Source organism: Silene latifolia, chromosome X (assembly GCF_048544455.1).
Source record: "Silene latifolia isolate original U9 population chromosome X, ASM4854445v1, whole genome shotgun sequence".
NCBI lineage: Eukaryota > Viridiplantae > Streptophyta > Magnoliopsida > Caryophyllales > Caryophyllaceae > Silene > Silene latifolia.
This window is the reverse complement of record NC_133537.1, coordinates 72,117,119-72,133,322: the sequence shown is the minus strand read 5'-3', so window position 1 is coordinate 72,133,322 and position 16,204 is coordinate 72,117,119. Positions and strand designations below refer to the sequence as shown.

The window sequence follows — 16,204 nt, the reverse complement described above, 5'->3', positions numbered from 1 at the left end:
TAGAAATAATTTAATTTTGGTACTTATTAGTAGCATTAATCTTCAATTGGCTTGATGGTTGGAGCTTTACTTTATAAACAAGACCATCAGGGTTCAAATCCCACCAAGAGCATTACTTTATGTATTATTTTTTTGGAAAAAAATGCAAACCAAACATTCTTTTAGTAAAAAAAAATTCTGGTGCCCTCCCTTAAGTAAAATCTTGCGTCCGCCCCAGTCGGAGGGAGTATCTAACTTTTATTTTGATGCCTAAGTTTGAGGGATTGTAATACTCCGTATTTAATAATTGATAATAATAATAATATTTTATCGTATTTAGCGAATTGGGCTTGAGACGGAATAATAATAATAATAATAATAATAATAATAATAATAATAATAATAATAATAATAATAATAATAATAATAATAATAATAATAATAATAATAATAATAATAATAATAATAACAAGTTATATGTATATACATACATACTATACCCACCTCATACATATACTCACCCTATATATATATATATATATATATATATATATATATATATATATATATATATATATATATATATATATATATATATATATATATATATATATATATATATATATATATATATATATATATATAGGTCGGGATCCGTGAGAACCACTAGTATATTGAGAACCGTGAGAACCTCTCACATGACCTTTAAATCTTAAACAAATCGATGGCTGACATAATACCGCATTATGTAACCAAAATACTATTTGTTTCACTCATAATTTTGGTCTCCAATTTTTTTTTCTCTCTCTCTCTGTTTACAGCTTCTTGGATTTGAAGAACAAGCTTTGATATCTGCTACATCCTTCATCAATGGAGACAGCTTCGATATCTACTACATCCTTCATCAATGGAGACGTAAATCGACCTCGCCGTTCATCAAAATCCGATGAGGTTTGTTTAATTTATTTATCAATTTGCTTGAATTTCGACATCATGTGTCTCAAATTTGTTAATTAGTCAACAAAATAGGGCCGACGAATTATTGATTCGAGGTTATATATATACATGTAATTGGAAAATAAATTGAAACTAGGGTTGGAGTATTGAGAAATTACCTCAATTGTTTCGAAAGACGCCGCTGGTTTAGTAGTTCAAGGAGATGTGGATGTCCATTCCGTTTAGATTAGATTAATTAAGGTCCAATGCCTTGTCGGTCGTAAAAATGAATTATTTTTGTTAAAATAGGGTTCGTGAATTAGACTGTGGAAACTGGAAAATTAGGGATGGGGAAAGTGATACATTGCCTAAATTGGTTGAAATCGTCTACCCTCCATTTGACAGGTGCATCTGCATCTACCAGAATATTAACCTCACCTAAGTCCTCATCTTGAATCATGGGTTTGTATTCGATGTCACTGGAATGATACTCCTCGGAATTTTGGGGTACAGTAAACCCTTGGTTCTCCGGGACTTTGAGTTTCGCGCATGAAGATCGGATTGGAGTTAGTTGTTCACCGCCAAAAAGCTATACACGGACAAATGAAAAAAAGTTGTTAAGAAAGACAATACCAGGAATAGGTTGCTCATTATGATTTGGCCATCTTCCTTGTTTGCTTGAATAAGGTTCAGAAGTGGAGTTCTCTTTATCCTTAAGATTTGAGACAGTTCAGTTGTTCTTACAGTGAGGGGTTGTGGCCTGTCACAGAGTACCCCTACCTCCCCAAAGGTATCTCCTGTTAGAACCTTCTGAACAACCAGTTCATGTCCTGCATGTGCTACCATGTCCATTCAAGTACAAACCAGTTTAATCAGTAATTTTGCATTTGCAGGCTAGTGAAATTGCAGTAGAGATTATGTCCAAAAACATTTGCCGCTGCTCCGGAGACAAGGATGTAAATATCCGTTGGAGCCTCATTTTGAAGAACTACATCTTATCTTGGGGAAAAATATTCTGCCTCCATTTCAGAAAACCTGTGTAGACAATCATTATCCGGAAGAAACTGGGTTTTTCCGTAAAGACGGAACATGGAATACAGAATATGGACAGTTCTTCCTAGAGTGGTACAGTGGGAAACTACTTGAACACGGTGACACCATTCTCGGAGCTATGAAACCGGTATTTCAGGGAACTGGGGTAAAGTTATCTGGTAAAGTAGCAGGAATTCACTGGCATTACAATACTAGATCACACGCAGCTGAGTTAACAGCCGGTTATAATAACTCGAGAAATAAGGATGGATACTTACCAATAGCAAGAATGTTTGCTAAACACGGGGTTGTGTTTAATTTTATGTGTATTGAAATGAAAGATGGCGATCAGCCAGGGAATGCAAACTGCTCACCAGAAAAGCTAGTTCAGCAGGTAAAAATGGCAACACAAACGACTGGAATAGAACTTGCGGGAGAAAATGCCTTGGAGAGATATTATGTAAACAAGCAGAGAATTGTTTGGAAATTGAAATGCGACTATGGAAACTTGATGTTTGTTTAGGTGCCTTTACTTGGTGGAGCGATGTGTGAATGCACATGACATTTCTTTTAGAATGATGAGACTCTTGAGGTGAAAATATTGGTTTTGGTATCTGATGTTAATGTATGAAGCTAGAGAGTCTATTTGTTGGCAGCTATGTTACTTCGACTATACTAGAAGTTTCAAATTTGTTTCAAATTTGTTAATTCGTCAACTTTTCACATATTGAAGCCAATTAGCTCAAACGAGAGAGCATTGTGCAATGCACAAGATATGGGTTCGACTCCCATATTGGCTATGAAATAACAAATCTTTCTTTTACAAGAATGAAAAATAGTATAATTGGTAACACATATCATTGGATTTGCAATTTAGTAGGCTATATGGGACTTGAACCCATATCTTTGTGCAAAATTTGCACATTGCTCTACCATTGAGCTAATAGCCTTATTTCATGCACATACAATTTTTTTTTGGGTGTAATGTCAGTAAATTCATTAAGCACAAAACAAACTATTACAAGCTATCACCGAATTTAAATTACTACATCACGACCACTCAACTACAGCATACTACATTAGAGTAATTGAGTTGATCCACACACTATCAGTAGCAGAAAATACAAGAGTGGTGTCATTCAAAGTAATAAGCATGATTTGCTCAAATACACACTCAGGCCTATGGATCACTCTTTCCTTTCTAGCTGTGTTCCTCTATTGCCATACAAAGTAATAAGTCGCCATGACAAATAAATAAGCAAACAACTGTTTTCTCCTAAGAGCAACGTCTCCTGCCAATCCAGCTAACGACATTACCTGTAGGGGCTGGTATATGAAGTTTAGCAGAGATTCTATCCAGCAAAATGCTCACATATCTGCACTCCTGAAATAAATGCACAACGGATTTAGAGTGACTATTGCAAATGCAGCATCTATTATCTTGAATAACTCCATGTCTGAACAATTTTTCATTAACATTAGACCATTCCTGAAAATAAACCAGTTCAGAAAACAATGTTTAGGGATGCACCCGTTGTTCCAGACCAATTTTGCCCATCCAACTTTTTGTTCTTTCTCCCTAAACCATTCATATCCTGAAGATACACTGTAATCTTATTTCATACACATAGAACCTTATTTCATGCACATGGAACCTTATTTCATGCACATCATGCCCAGATAAAAGACGCTAAACCAATATGAGTATGAAATAACGAGCATATCGTATGATTATGGCCTCCTAAATAACTGACATAAGTATACTGAAATGTTTCTGACATATTAGCAAGATAAGTAATAGATAAACTAAAATGCCTTATAGTTACATAAAAAGAACGGTAAATACATTAAATCTCCTCCACAATCATTTCCCTTATTTCATGTACATAGAACTTTTTTTCATGCACATAGAACCTTATTTCATGCACATAGAACCGTATATCATGCACATATAATCTTATTTCAAGCCCATATAAAATTAACGTTCTTAATAAACAGTAATTAGTATCATAATATAACCAACTGATGCAACTGAAGAACTTTTTAATACACATAAAACCTTATTTCATGCACATAGAACCTTATTTTATACACATATAACCTTATTTCACGCCCATATAAAATTAGCGTCCTTAACTAACAATAATTAGTATCATAGTATAACCAACGGATGCATCTGAAGAACTTTTTAATGCACATAGAACCTTATTTCATACAGATAGAACCTTATTTAATACACATAGGACCTTAAGCATGTTCAAAACTACAATTTCATACATACCGGAATTTTTGCAAGCTAAAAAGTAAGAATTTTCATCAATCAGTAATAACAAAATTACACCATTCATACAAAAATCAATTCCACTAACTATTTTTAAAAAAAACCTATACTAACCCCAAAAATAAATACAAACTAAGGAAAAACACGTCAACTACTGACCTCGTTATCTAATCGACTTAGAACATATTCATAATCTAACTACAATCATGTCATAAGTTGCATTTGCACAACAACATCCATCCTTAGTCCGCAAATTCTATAGCAAAAAGATTCAATTATAATATTCATATTATAGTCCACCTCATGTTGTATTCTCCCACACCAATCAAGCAAGCAAAATTCCAATGCGTCTAACAGCCACACACATAGGAATCACAATAAGTGAGTGTCTAGGATGTTTCTTCTAACTTCGAATACACTAGCTAAAGCTCCAGTTATACATGATGCTTTAGTCCCTTAACAATCTGATAGGAATAGGCTTGAGAACAAAACAAGCTCCCTCTAAAGATTAAATTAGTCCAACCACTTACTAATCAAGACATAAGACCAACAATTAAAATTTCATTATCAAACCCATGAGTACTGACTAATATTCTAAGGTAGACAATATATAATGGAGCTACTAAAACAATACAATATCATAATACCATGGTTCACCTGTGAAAACACGATAATTTCATTCCTTCCGGAGCAAGTATACTGAAGCGAACAATGGACACACGTGCCAGTTTCGTAACCAACCTTCTCATTCTACAAAAAAAAGAGCAAAAAAAGATAGATTAAATATGGTACCAAATTTTACACAATATTACTCATCCGTATATGCACCATTAATAGTGTATTGGCTCACCTTCTAAGAATATATATCACCTTGCTAATAAGATATACAACAAGAATAAAAATGGTAGCTCCAAGATAAATCAAAAGACTTATTACTTCTTTCCTACATATCACTCTATACTCTTTAAATAACAAACAAGGTTTTAAGCTAAATACAGTCCTTAATGTATAAATGGAACATCCATGTAAACGCCCCTCACGCAGACACCTCTGACTTGCCTCAACCCACCTCAACCCACCCTTAACACCACATTCATTTCTACCCTTCAACCATCCTCATTCTACCCTCAAAATTCATGGAACAACAGCTAAACCCACCCCAAATAACCTCTAAATTGCAACTAAAAGCAGCCCAAAACCCGTCTCAAATAGCCCTACTGCAACCCATATCAGACGTACAAACAAAGTAACAAACCAGTCCCTATTTTCGTCCCTTTTACCCTCTTTACCCTCACAAACAAGTGGCCATTACAATATCATGACAACCTTATTTTTTTTTGCTGAACCTGCCATAAAACTCCTCAACCTTACTCTAAACCAGCCCTAAAACACCTCAAAACTGTTTAATAACAAAATTAAAAAAAATCACCTACTACTAAATTCACATTATTGAGAAGTGACAGTCTAATATTAGTGATGAAGTCGGATAACAACCAAAATAACATCACTGAACATAAACTATTCGGGAATCGCTCAAACTAATAAAATTCACTAATCACCAATTCCTAATTTTTACTATTCGAGTAATGATATCGAACTTGAAATTAAGAGAAATGAGAAAATATGTCAACATTGACAATAACTAAACCCTAATTTTTAATGAAAAAAGACATGGATTCGAAGCATAAAATCATTAAAATTGAAGAACTAGAAAAAAAATAGGGGAAATTGAGAAATTGCCTAAATTTTAAAGAATAAAGCAAGAGAAACGAGATGAAATCAAAGCAAACAAAGGAAGGAACAAGATTGGATTGTGGTCGATCGTCTTTGATGAATGCGGAAGTGATGAAGAAATACGTAGATGGAGATTGAGATAGAAGAGAGAGAGAGAGAAAGTGGAGTGAGAAAGGAGATTTTGTAAAATGACAGGAAATGGAGGGTTTGGGGGTACGTTTCATTTTTGTATAATTTTCCATTTGTTTAGTGACTTCATCTCAGCCCTTTATTTTCATGAGATCTAAGGGTTGTGAGAGGTTCTCACAGTTCTCATTATCTTAGTGGTTCTCATAGGATCCTGAATCTATATATATATATATATATATATATATATATATATATATAGAGAGAGAGAGAGAGAGAGAGAGAGAGATAAGAACCCTTGGATGGAAGGGATGGAGGGATGAGATTGTATCTAAATGAAAGGCTACAATTTAATCTCCTCTAATTATCTCCCTTAATCATTCCAACTCCTTAAACTTTACCCTCTCCTAATCTATCCTCTCATTATCCCACCCTTCCACTCTCTCACTAAATCCCATTTTCTCTCAAATTCCCAACAAAAAAACCCAAAACAAAAAATCCATTTCCCCTAAAATTTCCAACAAATAAAAAACCAAAAAACCACCCTCCTCCCCTCATCCCGTTACTGCCTCCCATTACCTCCTTCCTTCTCGGCCGCCATACACCACCCCCCGCCACCTCTACCTCACTGCACCACCACCACCACCTCCTCACCCGCACAGATCCGGAACCCACCACCATACCACCAGACACGACACACCACACCCGACCCACAATAACCCGCCCACCACAAATTAAACCACCAGATCCACCAGACCCACCACCACCACCGAGAAACCCACCCGACAAACCGACACCCGACTACCCACGACTTCCTCGACGTTCTCCTGACCACCACAACACCCACGGCCACCTCCTAAAGCCACGACACCGCCGCCTGCCTCCCTTTCTTCTTTCTCTCTTTTATTTTTTCAGATTTACATTTGTTGCATTTTGTTTTATGTTTTATAATTTTTTTAGATCTCGTATTTGATGTATCGGTTTTTGATATTGGTTTTGATATCTTGTTTTTGATAATTTCTGAGATCAATTCTTAACTTTGTTTTTCATTGTTTGAAGTTTGAACGATCACCACCACGTTTTTTTTTTGGGTATTTTTAGATCTCGTTTTTGGTTTTCTCGTTTTTTTTTTTTTTTTTTTGGTATTTTTAGATCTCGTTTTTTTTGTTTATTTGGGTGTTGGTTAAAACATTTTTAGTATTTCAGTTTTTTTTTGTTTTTTTTTTTCAGATTTGCGTGGCTAAGGGTGGGTTTTTTTGTGTTTTTGTGTTCTCTGTTTTGTGTTTTCTAATCAGTGTTTGGTTTATTTATTTTTCTTTGTTTTTTGTTTTATTTTTGTTTTTGTTCTTTGTTTTTTGTTTTGTTTTTGTTTTTTTGTTTTTGTTTTTATTTTTTATTTTTTTATTTGGTTGTTATTGTTATTTGATTTTTTGGACTAAAGTTATACATCTTATCTATTAAAGTTATACACTGCGTGCATTAGAGTTATACACACGATATTTAAATTTGGTTTTTTTTTTATTGTTATTTGGTTTATTTCAGATTTCGGGTTTGGTTGGGTTGTTGGTTTTTTGGTTTTATTATTGTTATTTGGTTTTTTGTTTTTGTTATTATGAGTTTTTTTGGTTTTTGTTATTATTTAATTTTTTTTTCAGATTTAATATTTGTTGATTAATTACGATTTTTCATATTTATTTGGTTTTTATAAAAGTTATACTATTTACGACTAAAGTTATACACTTAAAACATTAAAGTTATACACTGGGTGCATTAAAGTTATACATCTTGTCTATTAAAGTTATACATCATGCATTAAAGTTATACAATTTTGGACTAAAGTTATACAATTTTGGACTGAAGTTGTACTCTTATGGAATAAAGTTATACAATTTTGGACTAAAATTACACAAATTTGGACTGAAGTTATACAAATAAGGACTAAAGTTATACAAATAAGGACCTAAGTTATACAAAAATGAAACCAAATTATACAAAAATAGACCAGAGTTATACAAAAATGCACCAAAGTTATACAAAAAATGGACTAAGGTTATACAAAAAATTGGACTAAAGTTATACAAAAATTGGACTAAAATTATACAAAAATGAACCAAAGTTATACAAAAATGAACCAAAGTTATACAAAAATTGACTAAAGTTATACAAAAATAGACCAAAGTTATACAAAAAAAAGCCTAAAGTTATACAAAAATTGGACTAAAGTCATACAACAATGGACTAAAGTTATACAAAAATGAGCCAAAGTTATACAAAAATAGACCAGAGTTATACAAAAATGCACCAAAGTTATACAAATGGACTAAAGTTATACAAAAAATTGGACTAAAGTTATACAAAAATTGGACTAAAGTTATACAAAAATGAACCAAAGTTATACAAAAATGAACCAAAGTTATACAAAAATTGACTAAAGTTAGTCCATATTTGTATAACTTTAATCCATATTTGTATAACTTTATTCCATTTTTGTATAACTTTGGTTCATTTTTGTATAACTTTGGTTCATTTTTGTATAACTTTAGTCCAATTTTTTGTATAACTGTAGTCCAATTTTTGTATAATTTTAGTCTTTTTTTGTATAACTTTGGTCTATTTTTGTATAACTTTGGTTCATGTTTGTATAACTTTAGTCCAGTTTTGTATAACTTTGGTTCATTTTTGTATAACTTTGGTCCATTTTTGTATAACTTTAGTCCTTATTTGTATAACTTTAGCCCATATTTGTATAACTTTAATCCATATTTGTATAACTTTAGTCCATTTTTGTATAACTTTAGTCCATTTTTGTATAACTTTGGTTCATTTTTGTATAACTTTGGTCCATTTTTGTATAACTTTGGTTCATTTTTGTATAACTTTGGTTCATTTTTGTATAACTTTAGTCCTTATTTGTATAACTTTAGCCCATATTTGTATAACTTTAATCCATATTTGTATAACTTTAGTCCATTTTTGTATAACTTTGGTTCATTTTTGTATAACTTTGGTTCATTTTTGTATAACTTTGGTTCATTTTTTTATAACTTTAGTCCAATTTTTTGTATAACTTTAGTCCAATTTTTGTATAACTTTAGTCTTTTTTTGTATAACTTTGGTATATTTTTGTATAACTTTGGTTCATTTTTGTATAACTTTACTCCATTTTTGTCTTAGATGAAAAAAAAGTATCTCACAAAAAAAAACGAGATTTAAAACACGAAATCTTAAAAAAAACGTATAACAAGAAGAGATTTAAGAAAATGAATAAAAAATGAGAACTAACAAAATAAAAGACAACTAAAATAAAATAAAAGACAAAAAAAATAATGAATGGAAAAAACAACTAAAAACATACAAATTAATACAAAATGAAAAAAAAAAAAGTCGTGCAATAAGGGCGGCGGTGGGGTGGCGGCGGCGGGGGTGGTGGGTGGTTATTTGGTGTCGGGTGGGGTGGTGGTGGGTGGTGGTGAATGAGGAAGAGAGGAATGAATGATTTATTTGAGTTTTTTGATTTATTTGGATTTTTTTGGGTTTTTATTTATTTGGATTTTTGGGTTTTTTTTTTATTTATTTGGGTTTTTTTTAGAGTTTGAGAGAAGAGAGAAATGAAATGTGTAAGATGAAAGAGAAATGGATGAGTGGAAAACAAATATATAGTAAATTAGTGATTAATTAGAGTGGATTAGTGAAGGAGGAGAGAGATGGTGAGATTAGCTTATAAACACACTTTTTGGGGTTGATCTCATCCCTCCATTTTCCTCCATCCAATGGCTCATAATAGAACTTATGGACTCAATATAAATGTTGGCCTTAGTTGATCTCTTCTCTCTCTCTCTCTCTCTCTCTCTCTCTATATATATATATATATATATATATATATATATATATATATATATATATATATATATATATATATATATATGTAATAAGATCAAGTAAGTCCTCCTCTTACATGTGAGTCTATAAGTTCCATTATGGGCCATTGGATCTTGGAAATGGAGAGCTAAGATGAGAACAAAAAAATTAAGGTTAATGCTCTAATTTTGCCATCTTCCTCTAATTTTATCATTAACTACATTAATCCTTCTCATCTTTCATTCACCAACTCATTATCACATCTTCTCATTCTCTCTCTATATCTCACTTCTCCATATTCTCTCCAAAAAAACCAAGAAAAAAAAACTCAAAAAACCAAACAAATAAAAAACCCAAAAAATCCAAATAAATTATTTACTCATCTTTTTCTCATTCACCATTCAACTACCACCACCAACCGGAAACCACCACAGTCGCCAACCGCCACCACCACCGCCGCCGCCGCCCGACGTCATTTTTTTTTTTTTTTTTTAAACTTGATGTTTGGGTGTTCTTTTTATTTTTTATTTTGTTTTTTTCCTCCTTATATCGTCTTGCTATATAATATTGTTTTAAATTTGTGAGTTTTTTAAATTTTAATCTTAGATCTACTAAAATAGATAAATTTTCATTGACCCGTTTTTTTTTTTTTTTTTTTTTTTCAATTTTGATGTTTTGGTCTTTTTTTTCCGGTTATTGACATTCTTACAAATTATAGTGTGATTTTAGTACTAAATCTATTAGTTATGAAATCTCATTTTTTACTTTTTTCTTGTTGATATCACTTTGTTAATATCCGTCTTGTTATATATATTTGCCAAATTTCGTATTTAAAATTTTGTTTTGGTATTGTGTGATTTAGGATCTATTAAACTTACTTGTTCGGTTAAAATTACACTTTTTCGGTTAAAATTACACTTTTGTCCGTTAAAATTACACTTTTTTCCGTTAAAATTACACTTTTTTCGGTTTAAATCACAGTTGTTTTCCTGTTAAAATTACATTTTTTAACGTTAAAATTACACTTTTTTCTGTTAAAATTACACTTTTTAACGTTAAAATTACACTTTTTTTCGTTAAAATTACACTTTTTTCCGGTTAAAATTACACTTTTTCCCTTTAAAATTACACTTTTTTTCCGGTTAAAATTACACTTTTTCCCGTTAAAATTACACTTTTTTCTGTTAAAATTACACTTGTCTTCATTAAAGTTACATTTATCTCTATTATTAAAGTTACACTTATCTCTACTAAGGTTACCCTCTCAATGACTAAAGTACGCTTTTGGACTAAAGCTAGAACAATCTGGACTGAAGTTACACAAATTTGGACTAAAATTACACAATTTGGACTAACTAATGGAGTTATTTGTAAATTGTAACTTACACAATTTGGACTAAAGATACACAAATTTGGACTATAGTTATACATTTTGGATTAAAATTACAGTTTTATGGACTAAAATTACAGTTTTATAGACTAAATTTATACATTTGTGGATTAAAGTTACACATTTGTAGACTAAAATTACTCTTTTTTGGACTAAAATTACACTTTTGTGGACTAAAATTACACTCATAAAATGATAAAAGATACACACACTATCAATTTACTAAGTTACACTTTAGTGGACAATAATTGAAATTACACAATCTCAACGACTCAAAATAAATGAATTCTGTAACTTTAGTTCAAATTGTGTAATTTTACTCTAAATTTAGTCCTAAATAGTGTATTATTAGTTCAAAATTATTCGTAAATAGTGTATTTTCAGTCCAAAATTGTATTTTTAGTCCAAAATTGTATAATTTTAGTCCAAATTTAGTTGTAAATATTGTATTCAATTTAGTCGTAAATAACTCCATTAGTTCGTCCAAATAGTCCAAATAGTCCAAATTAGTAAGTCCATATTGTCCAAATTGTCCAAATTAGTTAGTTCAAATTAGTTAGTCCAAATAGTCCAAATTAGTCTGTCTAACTTTAGTCCAAGAGTGTAACTTTAGTCATTAATAGAGATAAGTGTAATTTTAACAGGAAAAAGTGTAATTTTAACCGAAAAAAGTGTAATTTTAAAGTAAAAAGGTGTAATTTTAAAGGAAAAAAATGTAATTCCAACAAAAAAGTGTAATTTTAACAGGAAAAAGTGTAATTGTAACAGAATTGAGTGTAATTTTAACATAAAAAGTGTAATTGTAACAAAAAAAAAGTGTAATTGTAAGAAAAAAAAGTGTAATTGTGACAGAAAAAGTGTAATTGTAACAAGAAAAAGTGTAATTCCAACAAGAAAAAGTGTAATTTTAACAGGAAAAAGTATAATTGTAACAGAATTGAGTGTAATTTTAACATAAAAAGTGTAATTGTAACAAAAAAAGTGTAATTGTAAGAAGAAAAAGTGTAATTGTGACAGAAAAAGTGTAATTGTAACAAGAAAAAGTGTAATTGTAACAAAAAAAGTGTAATTTTAACAGGAAAAAGTGTAATTGTAACAGAATTGAGTGAAATTTGAACAGAAAAAGTGTAACAAAAAAAGTGTAATTGTAACAGAAATAAGTGTAATTGTAATAGAAAAAAGTGTAATTTTAACAGGAAAAAATGTAATTTTATTAGAAAAAAGTGTAATTTTAACAGGAAAAAGTGTAATTTTAACGAAATAAGTGTAATTGTAACAGCAATAAGTGTAATTTTAACCAAAAAAAGTGTAATTGTAACTTTAATAGGAAAAAGTATAATTTTAGCGGACAAAAGTATAATTATAACAGAAATAAATGTAATTTTAACAAAAAAAAGTGTAATTTTAATATAATAACAAGACGGATATTAACAAGGCGTGATTTGTAAAATATAAAACAAGACAATATAATAATAAGACGAGATTTTAAATAACAAATCTGAAAAAATATAGTCCGTATAACCTAGCAAAAAAATCAACAATACTAGATCTAAAATAATAAATTGAAAAACCGAAAAAAATAGATGAGATTATAAAAAACCGAAAAAAATACTGAAATTATTATAACATTACACGAGTAATAATTATCAACAATACTCAAAACAACCAAAACATCATAACAATTCAAAAATGCAGAAAAAAAAACGAAAAAAACAATAAAAAAAACGATTTCTTTTAGGGTATTAACCCAATTTTTTTTTCTGAAAATGTGAAACAATACAAATAAACAATACAAATTTGAAATAATAAACGAAAAAACTCCAAAAAAATAAGAGAAATAGAAGATGGGAGTGATGAGAAACAGATCTCAAAAACCCAAAAAAAAAAAAAAAAAAGAGAAACAGAAGATGGCTGTGGGCCGTGAAGGAGGGTGGAGCCGGCCTGGTGGCCGTGAAAGTGGGAGGATGGTGGTTAGGTGTCGGGTTTTGGGTTGTGGAGGCCGAGTGTGAATGAGGCGCGGTGTTGGTGACGGAGGTGGAAGGTGGTGGTGCGTGGTGGTATTGGTGACGGGGGTGGAAGGTGGTTTCAGATCTGAAAAGAAGGGAGGAGAAGGATGTTGGTTGGTGACGGGTGTTAGGCGACAGGATTGGTGGTGTCGTGGGGGCCAGGGGGTCAAGGGGGCGCGCACGGAGGAATGGATTATGAGGGTTGATGGTGGTCGGGTGGTTTTTGATTTGGTTTTGGTTTTTGGTTTTTTTTTGGTTTTTTTTTTGGTTTTTTTTTAGAGGAAGAGAGGATGAGAGATGTGGTTTTGATTTTGGAATGAATGAAAGAGAGATGAGTGAGTGGATGATAAGAATAAGATTAGAATGAGGAGGAGATTAGGAATGATTAGGGAGGAAGATTAGCTAGATGCATTTCTAGCCCTCCATTGAGATGCAATCTCCTCCCTCCATCCCCTTCATCCTAAGGCCCATATGAAGACTTAGGGACTAAAAAGATATAAAGGACTTAGGAGAACTTTGCTCTCTCTCTCTCTCTCTCTCTATATATATATATATATATATATATATATATATATATATCCATTCATAAACACAATCCACCACAAAATTTATAGAGAGAAAAAGAGAGAAAAGAGAGAGATTAGAAGATATGGAGATTTTGTCCCTCCCTCTTGAGTTCGTAAGGTAAGACCGTCTTATACTAGCCTTTATATTATTTAATTAATACCGTTGACCCGCCTTGACCCCGACTCATCTTTGACACGTCTTTGACCACCATATGACTGCCGTTGACCACCCATATAGGGCTTTGAACGAGTTGTAAAAAGGGAGTTTTGGGGGTTTTGGTGACTCGGGTTAGGGCAGCGGGTTTCACCCTTTTAGGGGTCGGTTTGGGTCCGGTTCTGGGTAGGTCTGGGTTGAGGGTGGTGAGAGGAGTAGAGTGGTGGTTGTGGGTGGCTGTGAGGGCGGCGGGAATGGAGGTTTCAAGGGGAGAAATAAGGGATGTCGGGGTGGTGTTGTTGTCTTCGTTGTTGCTGGTCTCGTTGGTGTTACTGGTGGTTGTCGGAGGGGCTGGTGTCAACTAAGGTTGGGGGACACGGTGGGGGTGGTTAGCACGGCCGACCGTGGCCAGTGGTGGCCATGGTGGATGGGTTGTCGTGTGATTGTTGTTGTTGAGATCGTCGTGTTGTTGTTGTTGTTGGAGGGTCGTGGTGGCTGCCGGCCGTGGTCCACCGTGGTTGGCGGTGGTGGCCACGGTGGCGGCGGTAAGTGGTACCGAGTGTAGTGAGTCGGATTTTGGGTAGTTGTATAAGACGGGTTTAATTAGTGTATACGTATTCAATTAGTATTAGATTAGTATATTTATGCGTATTTGTATAAATATATTAGTATATTTATACTTATTTGTATTATTATCGTACTAGTTGGAAATCCCGTGCGATACACGTGACTCTCATAGGATCTTTTGAGACAATATACATATAGCGTGTTTGGAGAATTTATTTTATGTCTATACAACAGAATTTGTCTTTTACTATCTACGATTATGACTACTTGTTCCCAATTAACTTCATGCAAAATATATAATATGACGCCTAATTTGGTAGATTTATGCAAACCTCTTTATAAATAAAGTTTTTCGTGTGGTCCCGGTACATTTGGTCCCTATCAACAATGTAAAACTTTATCCTTTCGGTGATGTTGTCTTGACTCTGCTACGGGACTAAACTGATTTTTGTAGATAAACTCCAACATAATAAAGTGACTGCCATAGATACTGCCTCCGCTTAAGCACGAAATTAAATGATTTTTGTCACGGAAGAAATAATCACTATCCTCTTGATCAATACCTTTTAGTCGATTTGGAATCTATGATTATTTTCCCTTATATTATGAATTTGTTGATGCGACTAATAATAAGACAAGTCCCATTACATAATCCTCATACGAGGCCTTAACAACATAACTGACATATCTACGTTGAGTTTTAACTCATGAATCATGATGTTATAGTTCTTGCAAGATAAGACTGTTCAAATATTTGGTTGCCTACGATGTGAACTGCTCCTCACATTCCGTGTACGAAGAACACATTTTGTCATCACTTCTATACGTTATCTTCTCCCTTGAAAAAAGGCCGCTAATGTAATTGTGTATCAAACTCGTCGTCGTGTCCAAGGGTGTAACCGTGTAAGTATGACTATTTCCCCGAGGTACTTTTTATTATGATGTTTGAAGTCACCATTAGGATATATTTCACTACCGTTGTCACAAATTTGAGCTCTCCATCCTAGGCTTTCAATATACTTCTCGGGTATCTTATTTCAAGTCGCTTCTTACTCCTTATTACTTGTCTTTTCTTTGAGATGGCCTCTCCCGTAGCTAATAGTCATTCATTAAACAAGCCATGCCTTCGTTGTTTTTGCTCGTGTCCTTCCCCTCATGTTTTTTTCTGTTTTAAGTTTTTAAACTTTGCACTCATTCCTCTAATTTATGTCTAAACAATGTCTTATCGTGATCCTTTCGCGATTATCGCAATGACCTAGCGAGAAACATCCCTAAGCAGCACTACTTTCCCTCCAAAAACCTTTGACATTGTTTGTGGGTCCTGAAATGTGATTATATCTCACAGTCTCGCCTATATAATTAATGACATATGCATATGAGTTATACAAGCTAAGTTAGCCTTTCTGCGAGATGTTACATATTGAGTTCTCAAATAAGTTAATAGGTATCTTAAATCTTCTATGACCCATTTTTCCTCGTGGTAAAAGCATTACCGCAATACCTAAGATTTCAAAGTGTCAAAAACCGATTTTTAATATTAAGCTTAAGGTGTTAATTCTTGAACAGTTAATCTCG

The 16,204-nt window shown here is 32.6% G+C and overlaps 1 protein-coding gene across 1 annotated transcript; it reads left to right on the top strand.

Moving 5' to 3' along the window:
* The first annotated feature begins 1,759 nt into the window (after positions 1 to 1,759).
* LOC141617612 (beta-amylase 3, chloroplastic-like) lies at positions 1,760 to 2,470 on the top strand. Its single transcript, XM_074434785.1, has 2 exons — positions 1,760 to 1,771; positions 1,946 to 2,470. The coding sequence occupies exons 1-2, from the start codon at positions 1,760 to 1,762 to the stop codon at positions 2,468 to 2,470; spliced, it is 537 nt and encodes a 178-aa protein (XP_074290886.1).
* Positions 2,471 to 16,204: the final 13,734 nt, after the last annotated feature.